Here is a 27586-nt window from a genome sequence, read left to right as displayed (position 1 = left end):
TGGGTGCGGCCTGGCCCGGCTGGGGAGAGGCTGGTGCTTCATGGAAGCGTGTCTGGCCATCTCCATTTCTGAGGGCAGCAGTGGCCATCTCAGTGGCGTGGTTAAACATGCATCATGTCAAACCTTTGTGGTAGGGTTGGACAGAACAAAGTTACCTCAAGATTCGGTTGGAGACATAGGACACATGAAAATACAGAACACGTTTTCTTGTGTTTTTATTTATGTGTTGAATTGTGTGTGGGGATAGTAAGTGCCAGAGGCACAGCTCTACATACCAGGTGCAGGGGCAGACCCAGGTTTCTGGAACGAGGGGATGGTGAGGGGGATAGCGCCCTGTCTCCGCAGCCCCGCCAGGTGCACGTCTGAGGACGGCCGCGCAGACTGCATGCAAGACTCCTTCCTCCTCCCAGCAAGACTCTGACAACAGCCTGCTGCCCCTAGAGAGGAAAGTGGCCGAGTGCACCCCCCTGGGGGCTGGCGTGCCTCCGAGCAGCCAGAGGAAGAAACCAGAGCCTCAGGTGTCAGCACGACACATCTTGAGACTTCTCAGTTACCAGTGAGGGAAAGAAAGCGGATTCCCAGCAGAGGCAGGGAGGGAGACGGTAAACAGTTTACACGTGAGATGGTGCTGTGTGTTATTTGGGGACATGTGTACGTATGTAGGAAAGGTCACTGCTGCCTTCATCGTGGTGGTCACTCCGGAGGGGGGAAGGGCCGGGGGCTTGTTAGTGCTGCTGGGTTGTGGGCACCATGTGTGTGATGTTATTTAGTTTCGTCTGTTCATATGTGTGTGAAATATTTCATAATTTAAAGCAAAGAGGAAAAATACCATAAAGGGTGAACTGCTAGACCAGGAGACCCACAAAGGTGGCCTCCTGGAAGCCAAGCTCTACGACGGGCTTCATCGGGGTTCCAGACTCTGCTCCCCTGTGGTAAGAGACGAGCACAGAGAGGAGACCTGGCTGCAAGGCAGGGAGCGTCTTTGACGCCCAAAAGTGCTTATAAAGTCAGAGTCATTCCAGTGCTGCCTTGTCTGTTTTGAGGATAGTTTGTACCAAATGACTGTTTGAAAGATAAACTGCTTGGCTTTTGTAGGTGTACTAGTCTTTCTTTCTTTAAACTTTCTAGGAGAGTAAGATATTTTTTGTTAATGTTCAAAAAGCCAATTTTACTTTTTTATTGGTCGACTGCACGACTTCATCTGAGACTGACATGCTGGCGTTGCAGCACAGAAACAAATCTGATGTAACTCCCGGAGCCTGGGGTCGCACTGTGCTCCGGAGGAAGTACATTCTGTCCTCGGTCCTCTGCTCCTCACAGAGAAGAAGCGTCACCGGAGCGCACGTCAGGGCCTGTGTCCAGGCTGCTGGGATGTGGGGCTGTTGTCCCGTCTCCGTGGGGGAGTTCTCCAAGTATGACCGCATCTCCCGTGTTTGGTCCTAGGTGCAGAAAAGCCCTGTGTTCCGGAGGGACGGTGCAGACATCCACTCCGACCTCTTTATTTCCATAGCTCAGGCTCTTCTTGGAGGGACAGCCAGAGCGCAGGGCCTGTACGAGACGATTACTGTGACGGTAAGAGGGCGGGGATGTCTTTGCCAGTCTTGTGCTTCACTGGTCTCTTGTTTTCTGAAATGGCTGAGAAGTGGCAGCACCTGTGAGCAAGCAGCATGTTGAGGACTCAGAGATGAGGTCTGGGGGAGGCAGCAGGAGGCTCAGGCCATTGCTTGGGTTCGAATCATAGACCGTGGGCCTTGACTGTGGAGTGGCCCTGGAAGGCAGTTCCTGGCTTGCATCTGCTCCTCTGTGGGCATCAGGCACCAGCCTCAGCACTGTGCCCCTCTGTTGGTTTTGCCTCCTCCCCGCTCTTGCTCTCTGTGTTCCCTCACTCCTTGTGGCCTCGCCTGCTGGCAAGCCCCCATCACAAGCTGTGCTCAGGACAGACCCCAGTAGCCAGTTTCCATGTGGTTGTCTAGGAACCTGAATGGCAGTTCTTTCCTAGGAGTAAGTCTTTGTGTCTTGAAAGATTTCCCATTCGAGCAACTGGCAAACCACGGCTTTCCTTTCTATGTAGATCCCTCCTGGGATTCAGACAGACCAGAAGATTCGGATGAGTGGGAAGGGCATCCCCCGGATTAACAGCTACGGCTACGGAGATCACTACATTCACATCAAGATAAGAGTTCCCAAGTGCGTGCCCACATAGCCATGGTGAGGTCCTCCCGATCTCCCCACCTTTCCCACCCAGCAGGGGCGGGTTGAGGGCTTTTTCCCAGCCAGGCCCTGTGCTGAGCCCCAGCCTGGGCCTGCTGTCTGCTGCTGTGAGCACTGAGGCTTCAGGCTGGGGCTTCTTCCTCCCTCTAGTCAGGTATGTCCGGCCCTAGGTCCCCCTAGCAAAGTAGGCATAATAAAAAAAAAAGTTGACCTCCTTAGCTGCTGGAAAATTGAGTAACACATCGGGCAGACGTGGCTGTAGCTGCTATTGATTTTATTATTACTGCTCTCAGGGTACGGGGGTCTGCTGGAGAGGCAGATCTGTAACTGGATCATGGTGCTGACATCTGTGTCCTCTGGGAGGAGAGCCGGGCACAGTGCTGTGGCATCCCACCCCACTGGGGAAGACCAGCTCTCGGCTCTCCGGCACACCTTTTAGTTAGTTAACTTCCTATGTGAGAAGATTGTAAGACCCTCCTCCCCACCCTGCCCCTTTTAAGTAAACTATTTGGTATTGTCCGCTGTTTAAAAACAGCTTAGGATATTTTAAGTGATTTTCTTCCTTAACGTTGTGTTAGTTTTCAGATGTACCACAGCCATTTGGTAGTTCGATAGCTGATGGGGCGCTCGCCATGGTGAGCGTGGTAGTTTCCATTTTCTTGATCGAATCTTCGAGGGTGTGGCTCTCAGGTTCAAGGTGTGTGCCCCTGCCTAGATTGGGGGCCCCACATTTCCCACATGCTGACATGGAAACTGGCCAAGACCATCATTTAAAGGGCTGCCTCGAGGAAATACTCCACTGTGTTTGGTCCACAGGAGACTAACAAGCCGGCAGCAGAGCTTGATCCTGAGCTACGCCGAGGATGAGACCGACGTGGAGGGGACAGTGAATGGTGTCACCAACACCAGCACAGGTAAGGTGGCATGGCGACGTATGGAAGTCCTCTCAGTCGTTGGAGGACACATGATCAGAAGCATGTTGGGGTTTTCGCTTGCGGAAGCACGGTAAAGTGAGGGGAGCTGTGAGCTAGGAAGAGCTGAGTGCCAGCCTCGCTCCCAATAAGGCCCCGCCCTAACTTGGCCTGTGTGCGCTGAGGTCAGGAGCTCAGCACACCTCCTGCCGGAGAGCAGCTGTGTGTCTCCGAGAGCTGCTCTTCTGAGTTCTATCCGTGGTTCTGCCACTTGCCCTGTGACTTGGGCATAACCCTACGTGACACTCCTTGTAGCAGCTGAAGGAGAAGATGGACCCCGAACCGCTCGCTGAGACCTCAGTAAAAAAGCCAGTCACGTGGCTGCAGGTCTGCGTGAGCACAGCAGGTCTGACTCTGAACTCCTGTGGCCATGAGCAGATGCCTCACGTACCCGGAGCTCCGGTGTTCTGCTGTCTGTGCAGAACATGGGGACAGGCCATGTGGGTGCTCTGGCTTCAGCCACCTGCGCTTCCTCCTCGCTGCCTCGTTGTGTTTTTGTCTGGGTCCTGGACGCCCCTGCCCATGTCCTCAGAGCCTGAATGGGCCCCGGGAGCAGGTGATGGGAGTTCCCAGCGAGCTGGAGGACTTGGCCTGGGAGCCAGGGGTGGCGGTCCCAGAGGCAAGGGCTCTGCATGGACTTTGTTGAGGTGTGTGTGGAGTCCAGGGGACCTAGTCCTCTGCACAGAAGGAGCCATCACAGATCCTGTCTGTAGCCTGACTAGATGGAATGGTTTGGTGCCTGGACTTTTATATTCTTGTTACATCCCTTGAAGTAAAGAGAAGGGAGAGTAGCTCTTCTGTGTAGTTCTGGTTGTGCTCCTCAAGCCGTCCCGGTTACTTAGCATGGGAGTCTTGCTCTGCAAATACCCTAGCTTTCCTCCTCTCCCCACCTACGGGGAACTTGACATCTGCCTGAGTGAGCCCACATGGTGTCGGTGTTTTTATAAAAAGTTCTTTCTGGTGGTTTAAATTGAGAGTTGGTCATACAGTCAGCTTACGAGAGTCCTTCTGAGCCTCATGATTTTCATAGTTGTTCCTTGTCTGGATAGCGAGTTCCCTTTCCCCTTGTCCAGCCAGGCTTTATTGGGAACCTCGTGCGCCAGACACTTTGCCAGTTCCTCCTTTTAAATTTTTATTGACATAATTTTACTGAGCATAATTTAACTTTAATATATGCATTCAATAACTTTCTGACAGTTGTTTATAAAGTGCAATAGGTGTGCCAAATTATTTTTCCTTTCCTACTCACTTTCATTGTCATTTCAGAGTTGTATTCCAGTGGGAAGTTTGGCTCCCAGACACGATTTAAAAAAAAATTTTTTTTTTTTAAAGATTTTATTTATTTATCTGACAGACAGAGATCACAAGTAGGCAGAGAGGCAGGCAGAGAGAGAGGGGGAAGAAGCAGAGAGGCAGGCAGAGAGAGAGGAAGGGAAGCAGGCTCCCTGCTGAGCAGAGAGCCCGATGCAGGACTCGATCCCAGGACCCTGAGATCATGACCTGAGCCGAAGGCAGAGGCTTAACCCACTGAGCCACCCAGGTGGCCTTTATTTATCTATTTGACAGAGAGAGAGATCACAAGTAGGCGGAGAGGCAGGCAGGGTGGGGGGCAGGCTCCCCGCTGAGCAGAGATGTGGGGCTTGATCCCAGGACCCTGAGATCATGACCTGAGCCCAAGGCAGAAGCTTAACCCACTGAGCCACCCAAGCACCCCTATTTTTATTGTTTTTAATTTTTTAAAAAAGATTTTATTCATCTGGGACTGAGAAAGAGAGGGAAAGTGTGTGTGTGAGAGAGAGAGGGAACACAAGCAGGGGGAGCAGCAGAGGCAGAGGGAGAAGCAGATTCCCTGCTGAGCAGAGAGCCTAATGCAGGGCTTGACCCTGGGACCCTGAGATCATGACCTGAGCTGAAGGCAGATGCTTACTGACTAAGCCACCCAGGCGCCCCCAGACATAACTTTTTTATTTATTTATTTTTAAAATATTTTATTTATTTATTTGACAGACATATCACAAGTAGGCAGAGAGAGAGAGTGGAAGAAGCAGGCTCCCTGCTGAGCAGAGAGCTGGATGTGGGGCTTGATCCCAGGACCCCGGGATCACGACCCGAGCCGAAGGCAGAGGCTTTAACCCACTGAGCCACCCAGGCGCCCCCTCCCTTTTTTTTTAAAGATTTTGTTGACATAACTTTTTAAATAGGATTTAAAAGTCTTGGAATTAACTTCAAAGAGCACGTTGTCAGTCTGCTGCCCAGATGTGGTTCAACTTCACTATACTGTGAAGAGTATTACTTGTGTAGTCTTCATGTGAAAATATGACACTACATACAATTCCCATTTCCTGACAACTTCACTAGTAGTGGGTCACATTTATTTAAGTAGAGTCTGAATCTCTTATTTCAAGCTTTAACAAAAGGTAACTGAGCTGTGCTAGAAGCTGTTGTGTTCCGATATCATTGTTTCATGAGATAAGGTGTACTCAGATCACCTTTTTTTTGTTTTTAAGATTTAATTTATTTATCTGACAGAGCACAAGCAGAGGGAGCAGCAGGCAGAGGGAGAAGGAGAAATAGGCTCCCTCCTGATCAGGGAGTACAATATGGGACTTGATCCCAGGGTGCCGGGGTCATGACCCGAGCCAGAGGCAGATGCTCAACTGACTGAGCTGCCTAGGCATCCCTCAGATCACTTGTTTAATGGCCTGCAAGTACACAGGAGTCAGGGTGTCCTTGGAGACTGCCGAGAGTCATCACAGATAAAAGCTGATTCCAGGGTGTCTTTGCTTTTGTTAGGAAAGGGGCACCCAGAAGGCATTTGGGATAGATACAATTACATAGAAAACTGACCTAAAGTTTTAGGGGGATTTAGTCTCTCTTGCTTATTTTTGGTCCCTGATGTAGCTGGTGAAATCCTTAATGGCTGAGCCTAACTTCTTTCCCAGTCTGTGAACCAGAAAGTCCAGAAAGATGTGTTGTGCTTAGGGACTCTCAGGACTCAGGGCTAAGCAACAGGACACAGGGAATCGGGGCGCTCTGATGACTTTCGGGGTTAAAGATAGCATGGCTCATTGTTTGTGTTTCTGGGTCATTGTTAATTCTTGGTGACAACACCCATACACACGTTTAACTGTAAGTGTAGAAACCAATTTCAGAGCTCGTATCCCACCTGCTGTTTCTCTTCTCTGATGACATAGTTGACAGTGTTGACCTTTACACAGTCCGGAGGCAGGAAGATAAAGAAGGAAAGACGTTTTAATAGAATGAGAGGTCTTCTTGTGGGCTCAGTCTTTGTGTGTAGACGGTTCAGGGAGTCAGGCTGTGACTGTAGACCTGCATGTCCACCTGTAGGGTGACCCAGTCCTTAGAAATCAGGTCCTGGAGTCCTGTTGGCCTCTGTTTCTTCAGACTTAACGTTCGTGTAGCATTTGTTGTGTGTTAAGAAATGATGTGGGGTGACAGGGTCCCTGCCTTCAGCCAGCTGCAGATGATGGGAGAAGGTGGCAAGTGTTGAACCCCAGATATGTGCCAGACCTTCCTCATAACACTAGGACTTTGTGCATGTGGAGAAAAAAATTTGACCCAAAAGCGTGGCACATATTCATGGGATGAGCATTAGGTGTTCCTCTTCACCTGGCCTCACCTTATAAATAGCCATCAAGCAGTCCTGACCTGGAATCCCTGCCTGTAGGAAGCTGGCATGTTCTCTGTCTCCCCTAGCACCTTGCATGGCGCCTGGCATAAGGCCACTTAGTGAATGTTGGCTGCGTTTATTTGAATTCACTTTTCCTAACCATTGGTTGGGAGATGTTCTGAGGGATGGGAATGTAAGCCGCTCTGGGGAGAGAGGAGACCTGTGGCTTCAGCTTGGACCTCTGTTAGACTGCTGGGCAGCCCTTCTGAAGGTATAAACTAGAGGTGCTTGTGTAATGCCCGTTTGGCTGGAGTGGGCTTCCAGCTTGGGCATTTCCTCTTCTAATGTCAGGAGTCACGTACTGGCTGTGTTTACAGAAGCTTTGGAGCCAAGTGCCCTTGTTTGTGTCCTGTCCTGAGATCAGCAGGCACCTGAATGTCCAGGATATCCTGTAAGGACACGTCCGTCCTCCTGCCCCAGGCTAGAGAAGCCCTGTGTTTATAGACTTGGTCATCTATGTGCATAGTTTATTCCTGACATTTGGTTCAGAGTTTTAAATTTGGTGCTTACATCCTTTGATGCCCCTGCCAGTAAACCTTGTTCCTGAAGGAAACTGTAGTCCTTTTATCCAAATTTAAAGTAGAGATGAGGGGCGTCTGGGTGGCTCAGTCATTAGGCATCTGCCTTCAGCTCAGGTCGTGGTCTTGGGGTCCTGGGCTGAGCCCCGCATCAGGCTCCCTGCTCGGCAGGAAGCCTGCTTCTCCCTCTCCCACTCCCCCTGCTTTTGTTCTCTCTCGCTGTGTCTCTGTCAAACAAATAAAATCTTCAAAAATAAATAAAAATGAAAAAATAAAACAGAGACGAAGGACCTGGGTGGCAGGTCGGTTAAACGTCTGCTTTCGACTCAAGTCATGATCTTGGGAGCCTGGGATCAAGTCCCACGTTGGGCTCCCTATTTTGCATGGGGTGTCTGCTTCTCCCTCTCCCTCTGTAGCTCCCCCTGCTTGTGCGCACTCACTTGTGCACGTTCTCTATTAAATCAATAAAATCTTAAAAAAATAAAATAGATGAGACGGTATTCCTGGTGGTAGGGGGTGAGAATTTCAGAGCTTGTGTCTGTGTTTTGTTATTTTATTTATTTTTTATTGTGAATCATTAACCAGTTAACTAGATGCTTGTTCTGGGGACTTTGGCCACCATGCCTCAAATGCCTGTCGCCATGGGGCATAATTGCTCCTCGCCTTCCAGGTGACAACAGCAGAGTTGGGGGAAGAGGATGACAGCAGTCTGAGTGTTTCTGTGTGCTGTCATGACTGGTAGCTAACAGTTTGGGTTCTGATGTCCGCTGATGCATGGCCCTGGTCTGCTGTTATTGACTGGAAATTGGAAAAAATGATTAGGAAATCACTTCCTCTTTTGGGAACTATAACAGCACCTATTTCATGGGGTCTTTATATGATCAAATGAGATCAAGTAGGGAAAGTGTGTAACATGGTACTTGCCACATAATAAAATCTCTACCAGCTGTAACTCATAGTGACACGTGCGCACGCACAAAGATTTATCGCCCTCGTAACAAGAACACTACGAAATTCAATAGTCTTGCTCTCATGTGTCTGAGGAAACCCAGGAGTGATGGGAAATTTCTGAGTTGTGTGTTGCTTTGTGTTAGGAGGGTCTTTGCCTTTATATAAGAATGGGGACATGAGGGACTATGGGAAGGCACACGTGGCCTTGTCATCTGTGGCAGTGGCACCTCTGCTGTGGTGATTGTTCAGTGCCCAGGTCCTCCGCGGGGGAACTCTGGGAGTCCCGGCCACCTTGGCTTTGGTGATCGCTCAGACCTTGGTTAGCACATCCTTGTTTGGGGCCACTGCTCTCTTTCTGCACTCTGGGAGCATGCCAGGTGCATGGGACTACCCAGAGGGGTGAACCCTAGGACGGCTTTACCCACCCCTGCTTGGGGCCTGGTAACCGGACTGATATCTTGGGGACCATGACCATTTCTTCCTGTGCCATGCAGTGTACTTAGCATATCCGTCCTAGCACATCAATGACGTGCCCTGCAGTTTATTTTATTATTATTATTTTTAAAGATTTTATTTATTTATTTGACAGAGAGAGATCACAGTAGGAGAGAGGAAGGGAAGAGATCACAGAGAGAGAGGAAGGGAAGCAGGCCCCCTGCTGAGCAGAGAGCCGGATGTAGGACTCGATCCCAGGACCCTGAGATCATGACCTGAGCTGAAGGCAGCAGCTTAACCCACTGAGTCACCCAGGCGCCCCTGCCCTGCAGTTTAAAATGCTGTCCGGTGCATCATCAAGCTCATGGCAGACTCACACCCTACCTGCCTACTGGCTGGCAGATCTTGAAAAGGAAAAGCTTATGCAGTAGCCTTGATCTCTATAGCCTCTGCCTGGGCTCTGGAGAAAGAGCAGAGCAGCTTCCCCTTGTCTGGAGCATCTGGCTTAGATGCTTTTATTTTTATTTTTTAAAATGAATTAATTTATTTTTTAAAGGTTTTTAAAATTATTTATTTATTTGACAACAGAGATGAAGTAGGCAGAGAGAGAGAAGAAGCAGGCTCCCCGCTGAGCAGAGCACCCGATGCAGGGCTTGATTCCAAGATCCCAGGACCGTGACCTGAGCTGAAGGCAGAGGCTTTAACCCACTGAGCCACCCAGGTGCCCCTGGCTTAGATGCTTTTGATAGGGAGTTTGCCCAGTGACATACAGGGTTCCCCACTGCCATCGTTACAGGTCAAAAGAACTGCACATGTTGTGGGATTCCACGAGGCATCACGTCCCCTCCCTGAGTGTCCTGGAGACATTAGATGCACATGTATGGAGCGTGGAAACTGGTCAGTTGGTAGTGGCATGTGTTCTTCACCTTCCAAGGGTCATTGGCAAGGTTTTTAAGAGCTGGGTCCTGGACCCGACTGCTTGGGTTTGAACTCCGTTCTCTCTCCCACCCACCAGCTCTGTGACCTTGAGCAAACTGCCTAATCTCTCTGTGTATTCATGTTTTGTGTTTTTAATTTTTTTTAATCTGTGGAATTTTCTTGTAAAGGATTAAATGAGCTTCTGAGAAATCTGTGTGTCTTGGCCTGGAAGGCATGGCACTTGGCAGTTGTGACAGTTGTTACAATGAAGATAGCTGGTCATTGTCCCTCTCTGTGTCTTGTTTCCCTGTTGTGGGCCAGTGACTGAGGAGCAGTTGGGATACACTGAAGCACCGGGTGGCTGGTTTGCTTTAGTCATCTGACAGGTGAGGCTGCCCTGGCCAGGGCAGTGGTCCCCTCCCCTCTCAAGATGATGGTTGGTGGCTTCTTGAGTGCCTAGCCACTGGGTGGTCAGGTGTGGGTAGGCGGGGCCAGGGATGGGACTCCTGGAAGTGGCGCCCTTGACCCCAGTTCTTTCTGCTGTTTGTGCCCAGGTGGCAGGACCATGGATAGCTCCACAGGAGGCAAGGCTAGGCCTGAGGCTGGGGAGGACAAGGAGGGATTCCTTTCCAAACTTAAGAAAATGTTTACCTACTGATACCCAGCTGAGGTAGGAAAACCCTGAGGTTTCTTCCCCTTTGTTTCCCTGTGAACTAATCCCTGTTTTCCCTCGCTTTAACCAGTGTCATACCCTGCCCCCACTCCCAGCCTTGGAAGAGGTGCTGATTTAGTGTATCTGTGGTGTATCTGGCACTCATCAGAAGCAGGCCTCCCAGTCTGTGCAGATGCCGGCATCAGGGCTAGGAGGCAGCCTCAGCCAGCAGCGCCAGGCTGAACCAGACCACCCCAGTCGGCCTCTGCCATGTCCACTTCCTGGAGAGGTTGTACTGGGGGCTGCCTCACAGCCCTCCTTCCACCAGCTTCTGGGGGCCTGTGTCCCGCAATAGTGGGAACCAGGCTACCCACGGTCACAGGGGGCGAGTCACAGCAGAGCCAGGCCTAGAACTCAGATCTCCCCAGCCTCCTGACTCAGCGCCCATCCTGCCTGGGAGGCTCAGGGCCACGTAAACCTCAGGGGGCTGCCAGGAGTCACGCTTGCTCACTGTGATGTCTCAGGACTCACTTTTTACTTGTTCTGGTCCCTGGTGGCTGGAACTCCTGGTGCAGCTCCCTCCCAAGGATGACAGAAGCCCACCCACAGGGTGTCATCCTCCTGGGATGCTGGTGAAACGTAACCATTTGTGTCTTGGCTTAGGAAAACGGTCCACTGGAAACTAGGCCAGGAGCGGCTGCCCCTCCTCATGGCCAGGGCACCGGAAGGATTCCAGAACAACAACACTGAGCCCCTGCCTGCAGAGGCCCTGGGCCGCCTTGGCAGCAGCAAAATCATGTGACAACACACGTCTCCATGGAACGGTCACAGGGGACAACCTGTGAGCAGTAAGGTGTGGCACACATAAGGGATGGTAGAACTTCCCTGTCCATGGGTAGATGACGTGGCCTCTTCTGGCTCAGGCAGAATAAAACAACTGGACACTTCTTGCAGAGCTAAAACTCTAATTTGGAATCAAATGTGGAGATATTAGTTAAAGAATTAAAGGCCATGCTTACAGCTTAAAAATGAAGCCTTAAGCTGCACCGAGTCATGAAGTGATTAATTTCCCTCTCAGCAAACCTCCGGGAGGTTCTGGAATGATTCTTTTCTACCAGGTTGTCTTTCTGAGGAACCTGGGGCCTGCATGCCCCACCACGTACATCATCCACTCTTCAGCAGGGACGTCCTATTCTCTTCCTGGAGTGAGTTTTAATTCCCAAAGATCCCAAGCAGCTGGAATGTGGGCACTTTGGGGCCTGGGGAGGCACATACCAAGGGCATCCCTGGACATGCCATTCCTGACCATGTGGGCTGTGATCTTTATTAGGATGGAGAGTCCTTCCTTCCATCCCATGTGGGGTGGCCTTTCGTCCTCAACTGTTGAGTTTTGTTGTTCTAAGCCAGGTGTCGAGTGGGGCTCCTGCCCTTCTGCTGGACCAAAGGTGGTCACAGCTGCAGCCTGGGCCCAGCAGGCTAATGGCCCGTTACCCCAGAGCCCTGGACCCTCTGGCTGCCAGGGGCTTGGATCTCACCTCTCACACAGTTGACATCTGTTTTCAGAAGTATGTGTAAATTATTTAATGCTGAGAGTCGTCATCTTCTGTAGAAATGTTTGTTCAGAAAAGGAAAGCACAGTCTGAGCAATTGAAGGTTTCACCGTCCAGCCAGAGCAAAACACACCGTTCCCCAGCCTCAGCTTGTAGGATATGCGGGCTCCATGTGTTTCCAGATCCTCCTACTGTGGTAAGACAGGCTAATGGAGAAAACTTATGAATAATTTCCTTTTTGTTTTCCTTCATAATTTACTAAAATAAAGTATCTATTATTGTCTGATCTAAGAATGTAAAATGATTCTGTATCAATGTAAATAAGATTACTGCCAAAAGATATTTAAAGCATAAATTGTGGTCCTTTGTTCTTTGAAATTTCAGAGTTCAGACTACTTTCTGCAGGGGACTTAGCTGTGGGGTTGCTGGTATGCCATCTGCAGTCAGGACTGTCCCATATCACCGCTGGCCTTCCTGGGGCTGGCTGGAGAGTTAGCTGGCCTCGTTCACGGAGTCCCACCAGCCCAGGAGCACCTGCACACTGGTGGCTTGGTGGTGCTCTGACAAGCACTGACCCTCCAGCCAAGATCCCAGAGCAGGGAGCTTGCCATGGGACAGTGGGCTGATTGGAGTGAATGTTCTGAAATTCAGTGTAACTTTTTCTTTGGGAGCCCACGAGAAGATGTGCATGTCACTGCCTCCCTCACTAGATTTTCCCCCCTGTTGTTTTCTGAAGAACGTTGATTATTTATTTATTTAATTTATTTTTTGCATTAAATTTTTTGCTCATTGTAGTTTGATTAGTCGGGGCTCCCAGCTGAGGCTCAGAAAAGCCCCAATGCCTGGCACAGCCAGAGTGGCCCTGAGCACAGACAGAGCTCAGACCCATCCCAGGGTTCTGGGCTGAGCATGGAAGCCATGGGAGCCCTTGCTGGGCTGGGTGAAGAGGTTGGGAAGAGCTGGTGGGCACAGGAGAGGAGTGGAGAAGTAGGTGGTAGCGTGCAGGCATGTATAGCTGAGTCTGACCTGGGCACTGGAGCCTGGCCCCGACCCACCAGCACGCCTCTGCTGGGATTGGGTGGACTTGAATGCTTGCTTCTCTTTTTTTTTTTTAAAGATTTTATTTATTTATCAGAGAGAGAGGGAGACAGAGCGAGCACAGGCAGACAGAATGGCAGGCAGAGGCAGAGGGAGAAGCAGGCTCCCTGCCGAGCAAGGAGTCCGATGTGGGACTCGATCCCAGGACGCTGGGATCATGACCTGAGCTGAAGGCAGCTGCTTAACCAACTGAGCCACCCAGGCGTCCCGCTTGCTTCTCTTTCATGAAAGCCCCTTCTCAAAGATGACAGTTCTGTCCAGTCCCACAAGCTTCTTGGTTACCCAGGTGTCCAGAAACTGCCCCATCCTCATGCTGCCCTTCTGTGCACTGGGGTCTGTCACTGAATTATGTAGACCACTTACAGCTTTTGCAGAAGGGGTGTTTTAGCACTGGGAAACCTGTATTTTTAAAGTATTTTTTTTAATTTTTTATTTTTAGAATATTTATTTATCTGAGAGAGGGAGTGTGAGTGATCCAGTACGAGTGGGGGTTGGGCAGAGGGAGAAGCAGACTCCTGGCTGAGCAGGGAGCCTGATGTGGGACTCGATCCCAGAACCTGGAGATCATGACCTGAGCCAAAGGCAGACACTTAACTGACTGAGCCACCTAGGTGCTCCAGAGATCTTATGCTTAAGTAATCTCTGCACCCATGGTGGGGCCTGAGCTTAAACCCCCAAGATCGAGAGTCTCACACATTACCGACTGAGCCAGCCGGGTGGCCCATACCTTTCCACCGGAAGTTAGATCCATTTGGAGTGATGAGCCAGGCAGCAGCTTATAGTGACTGGGTCCCTACCTGCTTTCCTTGTGCCTGGAGACCACAGGGAGCATTGGACCGGCTGTGCTGTTGGAAGGAGACATCTCCTCTTCAGCTCTACCCAAGAGGGCGCCACTGGAGTTCAGACCGGTGCTTCCAAATCCTTTGGGGCTTTGGGAGAGAAGCTGGGCATCCCGACTTTGATGTGGTGATTTTAGTTACTTCATTTTGGGGATTACCTGTGCTCTACAATTCAGCCATTGAAAGTATACAGTTTAGTGGATTTTAGTTCAATGTTGTGCAACTATCACAATTTTAGAAATTACATCACCCCGAAGAGAAATCCCATGTCCATCAGCAGCAGTTACTCCCCATTTCCCAAAATCCCCCAGACCCTGGCAGGCACAAATCTACTTCCTGCCTCTATGATCTGCCTGTTTGGCACATTTCAAGTAAACGGGATCATACAATAGTGACCCCTTCTGGTTCCTTCTGGTTTCACTTACTATATGTCAAGGTTCATTCCTGTAGCATGAATCAGTATTCCTTTTTATGGCTGAGTAAATTCCATTCTGTGAATAGACCACGTTTGTTTTCCAATCATTCCCTGGTAGGCATTTGGGTTATTTCCAGCCTTAGGCTGTTATCAGTAACACTAGGAAAGCTGTCTCATTTTAAAATGTTAGCAGCTCTTCGGGCACCTGCGTGGCTCAGTTGGCTCGGGTCATGATCCCGGGGGTCCTGGGTTCGAGCTCCACATCAGGCTCTCTGCTCGGCGGGGAGCCTGCTTCCCTCTCTCTCTCTGCCTGCCTCTCTGCCTACTTGTGATCTCTCTCTGCGTCAAATAAATAAATAAAATCTTTTAAAAAAAATGTTAGCAGCTCTTTATATAAGGTACTTAGGGGTCAGGCTTATAGATGCAAGGTAGAATGGCTCATGTGCTGAGGTGGAGTGGGGAAGAGAATGGGAAGTTAGTGTTTAATAGGAACAGAGTTTGGGATGGTGAGGAAGTTCTGGAGATGGATGGTGGTAAGGGCCACACAACTAAATATAATCCACTGAACTATACACTTAAATGTGACTAAAACAGGGGACATGTAGGGGACTCAGGTAAGCATCTAGCTCTTGGTTTTGCCCCCCCCACCATGATTATCTCTGCCCCTCTTCTCTGCAGCCCTGTGTCAGTCTATAACTATTCGTGCATATTTGTATCTGGCTCTCCCACCAACCTAAGCGCCTCAGGGCAGAAAGCATAACCTCTTTGGTTCACGTTGTATTTAGGTTGTCAAGTGCTTTCTCAATCAGTTAATGGATTGAATGTGTATGGTAGGACTGCAGGTATAGAGGGTTGGGTAGGAGGGAAGTTATGCAAATCTGTAGAGGAAAAGCAGGCCCGCCATGGGACCTCAGGTACATGACCTGTGTTTTCTGGGCGTTGACCTTCCTCTTCTCAGAAGTGAGCGGGAGAAGTGGAACCAGCCCTGCCATCACAAGCTGGTGCAGACACCACCAGTGAGACCTTGCTGTCAGTTCCTTGGCTTTGCCTCCAGCCTTCACTCTAAGCAGCGTGTCACCTGTTCTCAGCGGTGTGCAATCATGGCGACCTCTGCTCATCTGCCACTGCCCTCCCGATGTTATGCCCTGGTGTTCTGAAGATCATCCAGATCTCAGGGCTGCCACAGCTGGGGATACATCCCATCCCAGAAGGTGATGCCTTTGAGCTCCAAGAACAAATGTGCAGTTGGCCTCCCTAGCTCTCTGGACACGAAGGCTGCGTTTGCCAGGCAGTCACCAGGCAGCGCTTCTGCTTGGCCTGAGGACCCCTGTGCCCGGACTCTGCACCATCCAGTGTAGTCCAAGCAGCAGTCAGAGCTGCTTCTCTGGGCTGTGGTCACAGTGCCGTCTCCCACCCGCTGGACAAAACTTACAACTGCATTTATGTCCTGTGTCTTCAGCCCTCCAGACCCAACACGGGAGGGACGCTGGGTCCCCACCACTTGATACTTCCTGTTGGAATTTTCATGCCCCAGCAGCTGCACCCCAACCCCGGTCCCTGAAACAAAGCTCTCTTCTTTTGGAACCCAGCTGTGAGAACAATGGCCTTTATTCAAAAAATAATTTTTTATGTAACACAAGAACGGGTCACTGTGACTGCACCTCCCCATTCCCTGAGACGGGGCTGAGAGGTGGCAGGGTCAGAGCCCAGCAAAGTCTCCTTTGTGCTGCTCCAGCCACTGGTCCAGTGTCCTGGCCTTGGGGTTGAGCCTCAGGGTCAGTTCAATGTCACGGTCAGGTTTCAGAGCATAGAAACGGAACATGTTGGCCAGGTCCCGGGCACCAGGGAATCCATACTTCTCATAGTCCTCCGGGGTCACCTAGAAACAGAGGGGATTCCGTTGGGCCTGTCAGTATCTCTGGCACCCTAGCTGTGGGCAACCCAGTCCCAACCCAAGTTCTTTCCAATAAGTTCATCTGAAAACCCTTCTACTAAAAAGATTAAAGTTCAAAAACCACTGTTTTAAGTTAACTTAAATCCTGTTCTTTCCTTTTTTTTTTTTTTTTTTAAGATTTTATTTATTTATTTGATAGAGACACAGCGAGAGAGGGAACACAAGCAGGGGGTAGTGGAAGAGAGAGAAACAGGCTTCCTGCTGAGCAGGGAGCCTGATGCGGGGCTCGATCCAGGGACCCTGGGAACATGACCTGAGCTGAAGGCGGACGCCTAACGACTGAGCCACCCTGGCGCCCCAAATCCTGTTCTTTGAAGGGCTGCCTAGCAGGTTCAATCAGAAGAGTGTGCAACCCTTGATGTTGGGGTCATGAGTTCAAGCCCCATGTTGAGTGTAGAAATTACTTAAAAAAAAAGTCATATATCCTTTTGAGTTCTTTTTTTTTTTTTTTTTTTTAAGATTTTATTTATGTATTTGACAGAGATCACAAGTAGGCAGAGAAGCAGGCAGAGAGAGAAGGGAAGTAGGCTGCCCAATGCGGGGCTTTATCCCAGGACCCTGAGATCACGACCTGAGCTGAAGGCAGAGGCTTAACCCACTGAGCCACCCAGGCGCCCCTCCTTTTGAGTTCTTTTGAGATCATGAGATGGAAACTTCTCAGCCCTTTCCAAACCAGAACTCTGCAAACATCACTTCCTTGCTCAAAAACCAAAGCTGTTACCCCTTCCTGACCAAACTGAATCTAAACTCCGCTCCCGAAATCCTCCACAGCTGCCTCAGACCTTTCTGTGTTTAGATGTAATGCGTGGCCACTTAGGGCACTAAGAAAGCACTTACATTGGTTACTCTGATTGCGCTTACATTGATTACTCTTTCAATCCGAACAACCAGAGAAGGAGATACTATTCATACACCCATTTTATAGGTGAGAATACTGAGGCAGAGAGGGCCAGGGACTGTGCCCCAAGGTCACATACTGGTGGGTGTTAAGGGCTGGGAGCAGGATTCGAGTCTAGGGGGTCTGACCCACCCGAAACACCCTGCCTGCCTTGGCCTCCCCATCATTGAATCTGCAGCTCCGTGGGTGGTTTTTGTCTTTCAATGACTTGGGAGTTTCCCAGATTTGCTTTAATGTCAGTCTCACTACCATAATGGGAAGGCCAAATAAGAAACAAGGCACCCAAGGGTCTGAATAGGAAGACTGAAGGTCAGCGGGGAGAGAGGGGGCCAGAGGGCTCTTGCCCACCCAGCCAGTTCAGGAGCCGGTTGGGGGCCATCTCTCTGGTCTCCTACCCCTTCCCTCCCTCAAGTCACACCCCAGAGAAGCCCAGCACCCCTGTGTGTTCACGCCTCGCCTTGGACCCCAATATCCCCTCTTCCTGGAAACCTTCCTCACTAGTTAGTTGGTCTACTGCCTAAGCTGGAAATCTCTCTCAGCAGCCACACTGGGGTCATGACAAATGTTCACAGTGGTGAAATCATCGTCTGCCCACAGTGACGGGGCAGCCTCACATACTGCTTCCCGACCACCCATAAAGCCCCCACTGGGGGGACACAATGACCAGAAGGTGGCTGCCAGAGCCCCCGATGGGAGCTGGGACGGCACCCATCCTGGGCCCAGGGCCGAGGAAGCCCACCTTGGCATCACGCACGGCCTTCCCGGTGTGCTTGGAGAGCAGGGCAGCGTATTCTGCGGCTGTGTGCTTGCACGTACTGAGCCCAATGTTCCGGCCGACGTACTCTTCCGGCTTCTTCAGCAGGCTGAGCACCACGGGACCCAGGTCGGTCACAGAAATGCCATCCATGGGCACATCACCCATGGGCAAGCCTGGGAGGGGATGGGAGGGAGGAGGAGGGGTGTCCCGCCAGCCCACCGCCAGGACACGTGCACAGGTCAGCGGTCCTGGTGTCTGGGGTGTACGAGCAGCAGCAGTAGGGTTCAGTCAGGAAACGGGATGCGATCCAAGCTCTGCCACCGTGGCCCCTATTTGCCCCCTGAGCTCCGGTCGCTCCATTTAGAGCGGGGCGGACGCCAAGTCTGCCCACCCTCTTGGGGCCAAGACAAGAACGGGAAGGGAACGAAGGGGCTCCTCCCAAGCTGCCGGCCCCATTGCACTCTGTGGCCTCTGGAATTCCTGACGTGGAAAGCCGACTACACTAACAGGAATGCCGGAGTGCTGAGGCCTTGACCCAGAGCTGCACGTTGCAGGTGCTCCCTAAATGGGTGGAACTGGTGGGTGACTTGACCTGCCAAGGTGGTCTGGTGGGTCCTGCCACATTCCTCACCCACGAGAAGGGGCCTCCGCAGCTGCCCATTCAGGTCAGCCAGAGACCTCGTTCACTGAGCTCAGCCAGGGATGGAACACGAGCGGTATCCCCGGCCGGTTCGGCAGACTAAAGGGCAATGCCAGCGAGCCAACACTAGGCCCAGACCGCCTGACCCTGCTGTCCTCGCATGGGGGAGGGGTGGCCGGCTGAGGATGCTGGCCAGCCACAGGACACGAGCCGTCAAAGGCTCTAGGCAGCCCATTTACAGATTGAGAAGAAAGTGCTTTCCTACTTTGTGAAACCTACTATTGGTCCTGATCTTCCAAATCCTCTCTTTACTCCTGAAGGAGAAGTAACAGGTGTGCTCGTCTGTAACAGACGAAGCATCGCATCACTGCCTCCGGCAGATTTCCTCATCACCCTTGCAAAAGTCGCACTATTATGCCCATTTCATAGACCAGGAAGCAGAGGCCCAGCGAAGTTACTTTGTTCAAAGTCACAGGCCTAACATGGGAGAACCCAGGCTTGGACCCAGAACCGTCTGAGGACAAGCCTGTTTTCTACAATACCCACAGCTTCCCTTGGTGAGAGCAGACGCTCGAAGAAAGAGGAAAAGCACTCACTCAGCAAGTAGTTCTTTCCATCAGGGGTTTTCTGGGGCAGGAAGTAGGAGAGGAGGTTCTCAAAATAGCAAGACAGCCGTACGCTGGTCATGGGGACTCCGATGTCCCAGAAATATTCCTCCACTTCCCCCTTGCCATCAAAGTGGCCTGCTGCCAGTCTTCCGGCCGTCAGCCTCTTGATGTTCTCCAGGCCGCTGTAGACCACATAGTGAAGGCCCAGGCGCTTGGCCAGATCAGCCAGCAGCTTCCCCTAGTGAGGAAAGGAGAAACCACAAAGCTGAAGAGGGAGGATGTGTCCCCAATCAGAGCCCTGGCTCTCCCACCCCCCAGTGCTGCTGTGCCTGATGCTAAGAGGCCGACACCACTTCACCCTTAGGTAAGGCTCCCTTTTCTGGAATGACGCTCACACGTGGTGCTGCGCCCTCTCACACACTACTGTGAGCCTTCTATCTTCTCTAGGTCACCCGGGGGGTTGTACTTCCCAACATGCTCAATGGCGGCCCACCCATGTGCACTGTGACAGGTCGGAGTAGGTCTGCTGCCTGGGAGAGGGCCACACAGAGCCCTCCCATCTCTGCCTGCAAAGCCGCCATCCTTGCAGGGCCCTAGCAGGCCTACAGGGAGGTGGCACAGCTCAGAGCACACACACTGCTAGGGGGTCACACTGGCTCTGCAACACACTTGCTGTGAGATCCTGGACCAGGGACCTAACCTTCTGGCAGCAGTTACACGGGGACGGCCACAGTGCCTGCCAGATAAGGATGCATGGGGCTTGAATGGCCTCTAACCCCCAGAACCTGTGACTGTGACCTTATTTGGGAAATGAGATCCTCAGATATAATTAAGGAACTTAAGATCATCCCAGGTGGGTCCTCAATCTGAAGACAAGGGTCCCTATAAAAGACTGAAGAGGAGGCACAGAGAAGAGAAGGTCACATGAAGGCGGAGGCTGGGAGTATGTGGCCACAAGGAGAGCCAGCAGCCACCAGACACTGCAAGAGGGAAGGAGTGGAATTGTCCTTAGAGCCGCTTCCTTTTTTTTTTTCTTAATATATTTCTAATTTTTTAAAAAAAGATTTTATTTATTTATGTGACAGACAGATCACAAGTAGGCAGAGAGGCAGGCAGAGAGAGAGGAGGAAGCAGGGTCCCTGCCGAGCAGAGAGCCCGATTCAGGGCTCGATCCCAGGACCCTGGGATCATGACCTGAGCTGAAGGCAGCGGCTTTAACCCACTGAGTCACCCAGGCACCCCTAGAGCCTCCTTAATTGTGGACTTCTGGGCCCCAGACTGGAAAGAGCCAGTTCCTGTTGTTTTAAGCCACTCAGTGTGTAATGACGGCCATGGGACATGAACACAGGCTTTCGGGATAATGAGCCAAGATGGCCATCCACCAGAAAAGCTGTCCTCTCCACTCTGTGGGATGCACCTCCATGTAAGATGTATTCAAAGACAATGTCAAGGCTAAAAACAAGTTTGGAGACCAATGGTCCAGTCCAATCTTCCTTTATCTCAAAAAAAAAAAAAAAGAAAGAAAGAAAGAAAGCCCTTTTTTCTAACAAAGCCCAGGGCAGGGAAGGTCCATGTCCAAAGCAGGGCTGTGGCTGGTTGTGGACGATGGAGGGCTGACAGTTGGGGCCTCTCCTCTGCCACTACATTCCATAGATCCATGAGTACCTGTGTGTGACAGGCTGTGTGCAAGTGTCCTCACCTTCAGTGGGACAGAATGATGGCCATGTCTCACCTCCTCTGTCTCCTATCCCTCCTGCTGCCACCTGGCCTTAATAACCAACTAACTAGAGAGAATGTGCGTGGAAAACAGAATGAACCAGTACAGTACTTCAAAGGGGACACGGGGATCTTCCAGGCTGATGGAGATGTGTTCTGATTAGATTGATGTGAGTATATTTATATTGATTTTATCCAATAGGACAATGAAAATATGTGCATCTTATTATCAGAAAATGAAGGGTCAACAGAGTTGGTTTTTTAGAAAGTGTGAAAAGTTAATGGATGACAAAGCAGATTATCAGTTGCCTGGAGCTGGGGGGCAGGGGGGGTGGGCAGGGAGTCACTGCTAATAGGTACGGGTTTCTTTTCAAGGTGATTCTGGAATTAGGTGGTGGTGACGGCTGTACAGCCTTGAGAATAAACACTGAATTATACACTTTGAAGTGGCAAACTCTGGTGCCTCAATGACATCTAAACAAAAGTCACTGCAAGAGGAAGCAGCAGCTTCCGCGCTCATTCAAATCCTAGAGGACTGCATGGAAGAGGAGGGACAAGGCCTGTAGCGGACCGTCGTCACAGGTAGGGTCAGCTCCTCTCTAGCAAGCTGGAGCTGCCTCCCAGGGAGCTCCTTGTCAGCTGCACTGCTCAGCCTCCCCACATCCTCCCACCTGCCCTCACCTGCTTGACCTCCTGCTCCTGGCTGCAGTTTTCCCAGTAGTTGGTCACAATGAAGGCAGCGTGGGCCCCAGTCAGGGCCAGCTCCATGCTGGCCGCGTCATCCTGGTCTCCCTGTACCACCTCTGCACCCTGCAGCCTCAGCTCCTTTGCTGCCTTCTGCCTAGGGTCCCGCGTCACCACTCGAACCCTGAATGTCCCATCTTCCAGCAGCGTCTGGGCCACGGAGCCTCCCTGAGCACCTGTGAAGAGTCAGAGGACCTGCCTGGGGGTCCTGCGGAGAGGAAGCCCTAGTGGGAACACTCCACACCAGCCACACACCCACTTTTCACCTGCGAGCCTCACTGAATACCTTACGCCATTTAAAAAATAACAGCTTTGAGACAATTCACTCACCTTTGAAGGGGTACATCATTTATATTTATTTTAAAAAGTATTTTGGAAAATCCATATACCAGCTGATTTTACCCAAAGTAAATACTTATATCAGGCAGCTGAGACTTCTCCTACCGTGCACACATCGAATTTCACCAGTAAGACTGCTTCAGGTCAAATAAATACAAAAAGGGGCGCCTGGGTGGCTCAGTGGGTTAAAGCCTCTGCCTTCAGCTCAGGTCATGATCTCAGGGTCCTGGGATCAAGTCTCGCATCGGGCTCTCTGCTCTGCAGGGAGACTGCTTCCCCCCCACCCTTGCCTGCCTCTCTGCCTACTTGTGATCTCTGTCTGTCAAATAAATAAAAAAAAAATCTTTAAAAATAAATACATAAAGCATACAGTGCAGTGGTTTTTTGTTTTGTTTAGTTTTTAAAATATTTTATTTATTTATTTGACAGACAGAGATCACAAGTAGACAGAGAGGCAGGCAGAGAAAGAGGAGGAAGCAGGCTCCCTGCTGAGCAGAGAGCCCGATGCGGGGCTAGATCCCAGGACTCTGGCTTTTAAACCACTGAGCCCAGATGCCCCTGTTTTTTTTTATATATATATATACTCAGAGCATGCAACCATCATCCAGTCAACTTTAGAATATTTCATTCCTCCCACCCCCCGAGAAAACCCATGCCCATCAGCACGCACTTCCTATCACCCTCCGTTTCAGCCCCGGCAACCACTCACCTACTCTGTCTCTGTTCATCTGCCTGTTCTGGACGTTTCACACAAACGGGGTCATTTAATATATAGTCTGCTGTGGCTGGCTTCTCTCACTTAGCATACTGTTTTCAAAGTTCCTCCATGTTTTAGCAGGCATCACACCTTCTATCAAATGTTTAAAATATATTATGGAGCAGCTGGCTGCTTGGGAGATAGAACACGCAACCTCAGAGTCCACATCAGTTCAAGACCCACGTCAGGAGTAGAGTATACTTGTGCAAAATGAAGACATAAAATGTGTTATAATATTTAGCGCATACATAAAGGGATGTGAATACCCATGTACCCATCCTTACCTTAAGAAATACAGTATTGGGGCACCTGGGTGACTCAGTGGGTTAAAGCCTCTGTCTTCAGCTCAGGTCATGATCCCAGGGTCCTGGGATCAAGCCCCGAATCGGGCTCTCTGCTCAGCGGGGAGTCTGCTTCCTCCTCTCTCTCTGCCTGCCTCTCTGCCTACTTGTGATCTCTGCCTATCAAATAAATAAATAAAATCTTTAAAAAAAGAAATACAGTATTAACCGTCTTCTTCTATTTTTTTTTTTAAAGACTGAGGGGCACCAGGCTGGCCCAGTCAAAAGAGCATGAGACTCTTGATCTCGGGGTCATGACTTTGAGCCCCACTTTGGGTGTAGAGATCACTTAAAATTAAAAAATAAACCTTTAAATAAGATTTTTAAATGACGGAGAAAATGACAAAAAATAAAATCAAAAGGAATAAAAAAGCATAAATATACATATAAGAAAAGAGGCTGAAGCACTATTTGTAATAGTGGAATTTTAAAAAAATTTCTAATTAAAAAAATTTTTTTTATTTTATTTTTTATTTATTTGACAGAGAGAGAGAGATCATAGGTAGGCAGAGAGGCAGGCAGAGAGAGAGGAGGAAGTAAGCTCCCTGCTGAGCGAGAGCCCAATGCGGGACTGGATCCCAGGACCCTGAAGTCATGACCTGAGCTGAAGGCAGAGGACTTAACCCACTGAGCCACCCAGGCGCCCCACAATAGTGGAAATTTGTAGACAAATGACATGTCCTTGGATAAAAATCTGGTTAAATAGTTGGGCTCTCTGCTCAGCAGGGAGTCTGCTTCGCCCTCAACCCTTCCCATCTGCTTGTGCTCTCTCTCAAATAAATAAATAAAATCTAAAAAAAAAAGAAATCTGGTTAAATAAGTGATCGATCCATGCAAAACTGATTAAAAACAATGTGGCAGATCTGTATGTTTGACTGGGACAGGTGAATCCGAACTCTCTTGGAGTGGAAAAGGTTAAGTTGCAGAATTACAACGACCCTCACACGGTCCTGGTGGGAATGTAAAGCGATGCCGTCGCTTTGAAAAACTGGTGGTTTCTCAAGAGGCTACACACAGGTTACCATGTGATTCAGCAATTCCAGTCTGAGCATGTACCCCCCAAAAAACACGTCTACAGGAAAACTTGTACATGAATGTTCACGGCAGCATTATTCACAATGTCCATCAAGGATGACGGGATCAACACAACGTGGTCTATCCATAAAATGGGACATTATACAGCTATAAAAAGGAGTGGGGTACTGACACATGCTACAAAGTGGGTGAACCTTGGGGCGCCTGGGTGGCTTGGTGGGTTAAGTGTCTGACTCTTGATTACAGTGATCTCAGGGTTGCACTGGGCATGGTGCCTGCTTAAGATTTTGCCTCTCCCTCTCTCTGCTGCTCCTCCCCACCCCAACCCAAACAAACACCCAACGTGAATGAACTTCAAAATCCTGATGCCAAGTGAAAGAAGCCAGACACAAAAGGCCACATCCTGTATGATTTCATTTACAAGAAACCAGAATGGGCAAATCTACAGAAAGTAGACTAGTGGCTGTCAGGGGCTGGGGAAAGTCAGGAGAAATGCTAGTGGGTATGAGGTTTTCTCTGGGAGTGATGAAATGTTCTAAAATAGACTGTGGTGATGGCCACAGAGTTCTGTGAATATACTAGACATAAAATGCACAGTTTAAATGGGTGAATTGTGTGGTCTATGCTTTATACCTTTTTTTCTTTTTGAAGATTTTATTTATTCATTTGACAGAGACACAGAGAGAACACAAGCAGGGGGAGTGGGACAGGGAGAAGCAGGCTTCCTGCCAAGCAGGGAGCCAGAAGTGGGCCTCGATCCCAAGACCCTGGGATCATGACCTGAGCCACCCCCGCCGCCCTGTGCTTTATACCTTAAGTTGTTGTAGGTTTTTATTTATTTATTTATTTGACAGACAGAGATTACAAGTAAGCAGAGAGGCAGGCAGAGAGAGAGGGGGAACACGCTCCCCACGGAGCAGAGAGCCCAATGGGGGCTCCATCTCAGGACCCTGAGATCATGACCTGAGCCCAAGGCAGAAGCTTTAACGCACTGAGCCACCCAGGTTCCCCTGCTGTAGGTTTTTAAAAACATATACAGGAGAAACATACACAGGAAAGAAAAAAAAAAAAAAAAAGATCTGTGTGTGTCTAGATACTCTAGACACTTGATGACAGTGATGGATGGGGTTGCCAGGTCGGAGGTGGGAGGGAGATTTAGTTTCCATATTATGTGCACGTGCCACGGACTCAAAAACGTTAAAGTAATTAATTTTTTAAAAACGTTAAAGGGCGGGGGCGCCTGGGTGGCTCAGTCAGTTAAGCGTTTGCCTTCAGCTCAGGTCATGATGGGTTCCTGGGATCGAGCCCCACATGTCCAGAATGTCCAGAATGGGCTCCCTGCTCAGCGTGAGCCTGCTCTCACTCTCCCTCTGCTGCTCCCCCTGCGTGTGCTCTTTCTCTGCGTCAAATAAATAAATAAAATATTTGTGCGCCCAGGTCCTACCCCCGCCAGGTCAGGGGTCCGAGATGCAATACCCTCCTCCCTCCAGGCCCCAGCCACCCACCCTGGGGACCTCTGCCAGGCCTGGCCGGGTTCTGCTCACGCTCGCTCACCTGTGGCTCCAAACACCACCACCAGTTCCTTGTCCCCCATGCGAGCGGGAAGTGCGGCCTCAGAGGCCTGGGGTCCCGGCGACGCGTGGGGTCGGCGATGGAGACACGGGTCCCTCCTGGGACGATCCCGCGCGTGCACCGCGTGGGGGCAACCGGCGCCAGACACCCAGACCCCCACTTCCTGCCAGGTGGCTCCCGGCCCCTGCAACCTCCACGCCGCAGCCCGAGCGGGAAACTGCAAAGCTGAACAGAACGCCCGGGACCTTGTGGCCGAGTCCACCGCCGGAGGGGTGGGTGGGGGAATACCGGTAGAACCTGAGAGAAGAGCGACCCCGCCCGCAGCTCCACCGACGCTGTGGTAAAGCCCCCACCTTCCAGGCGGTCCAGTGAGAAGGAACCCCAGGCCACGCCGCTTCGGAACTCCCAGCGTCCGCATCCTGACTCCGCGCGGAAATGACCCGCTACACCCCCTCGGCGGGGACAGATGGTTCCTCCCGGCTCGCGCGGGCCGCGGCGTGTGTCCGCGCAGCGCAGACCCCTCTGCTGCGGGAAACCCTATTTGCGGAGCTCGGGGCTCTCCAAAGTGCACGTACCGAACCGCTTGGCGGGAGGCTGGCGGTGAGGCCCGCGGAAGCAAAAAACAAAAAACAGAAACAAAACACGCGGCTTAATCTCGCATGAATATCTGAACTTGCAGATATGGGGGTGTCGCCTAAAGATAATTAAATAGCATTTAGGACTCTCAACCCCAAGGCTCTGAGTTCTTGCAAGCCTGACTCATCTCTGAGGTTGCTACTAGTTGCACGGATTTGAGTTATTTTTAGGAGAAAAAGTAGGATTTCTTTGTATACAGCTAAAACTCAAAAACGTCCGTGTCGTTCCTCTCCTGAAAACTTATTACTGGGTAAGAATTTTTTTTCTTTCACTCACTCATTCATTTCAAAATGTGTATTGACCCATCCAGGCATGCTAGCTTCCTAACTGCAGGCACATCTCTGTGTTCACTGCTGAATTTCCAGCACTGAGGAGAGCACCTGGCACGTAGTCACTCAATAAATATTTGCTGATGGATTGGTTGTCTAAACATGTAGACACTGGAGTTCTGGGAAAATCCTACTAAAACTGGTGCTGTTTTCCCAAATCTAGTGGTGGAAATAACTTACAGAGTAAAGTGTATTTTATTTATGTAAAATACTGGTCTTTGTTATAAAATGCATGTGTTTATTTTAATACATGTTGTGTTTACTCGTGTTTGTATTTATAAGTGAAGATTTCATATATGTGTTCATCTTGCATAAATCTTTTGCAATCTTCTCCATGCCCTGTTATGTTATACCTCTGTGCTGAGACTGTAAAGTTTGTCTGGGTAGGGCTCATCCTGTTAGATAGGGCTAATTCTTACTCATTCCTTAAGACTCCACATACTTACATCACCTCCGGGAAGCCCTCTCTAACCCCTAAGCTAGGCTAACTACTCCTGTTCTATTCCCATCTCTCTCCCTCTGCTGAAATTGTCTACCATAGTAGAGAGCTTTTTCTTCTTCTTCTTCTTTTTTTTTTTTTTAAGATTTTATTTATCTATTTGATAGAGATCACAAGTAGGCAGAGCAGCAGGCAGAGAGAGAGGGGGAAGCAGGCTCCCTGCTGAGCAGAGAGCCCGATGTGGGGCTCCATCCCAGGGCTCTGAGATCATGACCCAAGCCGAAGGCAGAGGCTTAACCCACTTAGCCACCCAGGGGCCCCAGTAGAGATCTTCTTGAGAGCTGACCTATGTCATGTTTGTCTCTGTATCTCTTCCTTCTGGCACCGTATCCAGTACTTACTAGGAACTCAATAAATAACCTACTGAATGGAACCCAGTGCTTGTTACTGTGATAAAAGATGAGGCTTTTCTTGAATCACATAAGGATAAAGCATAAAACCTGATGTTCCAAGGTCTCTGATTTAAAGGAAATAAGTCCAGGGCGCCTGGGTGGCTCAGTGGGTTAAGCCGC

General features: G+C 50.2%; 2 protein-coding genes across 6 annotated transcripts in view; one reads left to right on the top strand and one right to left on the bottom strand.

Annotated features, from left to right (window-relative positions):
• Positions 1 to 12183, top strand: part of DNAJA3 (DnaJ heat shock protein family (Hsp40) member A3) — a 30292-nt gene extending 18109 nt beyond the window's left edge. Inside the window, exons 8-12 of one of the 2 annotated variants that reach the window (XM_059415446.1) lie at positions 1444 to 1572; positions 2072 to 2187; positions 3028 to 3125; positions 10250 to 10365; positions 11011 to 12183. In XM_059415446.1, the coding sequence (XP_059271429.1) occupies positions 1444 to 1572; positions 2072 to 2187; positions 3028 to 3125; positions 10250 to 10353 (447 nt within the window). In that variant the 3' untranslated portion in view covers positions 10354 to 10365; positions 11011 to 12183. The remainder of the gene's footprint in view (positions 1 to 1443; positions 1573 to 2071; positions 2188 to 3027; positions 3126 to 10249; positions 10366 to 11010) is intronic. The other variant, XM_059415447.1, reaches the window with a different exon arrangement.
• Positions 12184 to 15839: 3656 nt separating this feature from the next.
• NMRAL1 (NmrA like redox sensor 1) lies at positions 15840 to 25724 on the bottom strand. 4 transcript variants are annotated; one of them, XM_059415442.1, is made up of 7 exons: positions 25593 to 25678; positions 22947 to 23123; positions 22615 to 22755; positions 21504 to 21742; positions 19095 to 19344; positions 17841 to 18031; positions 15840 to 16128 (listed from the first exon to the last, which is right to left on the bottom strand). In XM_059415442.1, exons 3-7 carry the CDS (start codon positions 22631 to 22633, stop codon positions 15949 to 15951), a joined length of 879 nt encoding a protein of 292 aa, XP_059271425.1. In that variant the 5' UTR covers positions 22634 to 22755; positions 22947 to 23123; positions 25593 to 25678; the 3' UTR covers positions 15840 to 15948. The 4 variants fall into 4 exon arrangements, with proteins under 4 accessions (XP_059271425.1, XP_059271426.1, XP_059271424.1 ...); XM_059415443.1 differs by lacking the exon at positions 22947 to 23123 and having other exon boundaries at positions 25593 to 25683; XM_059415441.1 differs by lacking the exons at positions 22615 to 22755; positions 22947 to 23123 and having other exon boundaries at positions 25593 to 25724.
• Between the last annotated feature and the right edge of the window lie 1862 nt (positions 25725 to 27586).

Source organism: Mustela nigripes, chromosome 11 (assembly GCF_022355385.1).
Source record: "Mustela nigripes isolate SB6536 chromosome 11, MUSNIG.SB6536, whole genome shotgun sequence".
NCBI classification, from domain to species: Eukaryota; Metazoa; Chordata; class Mammalia; order Carnivora; family Mustelidae; genus Mustela; species Mustela nigripes.
This window is presented reverse-complemented; position numbering and strand designations above follow the sequence as displayed.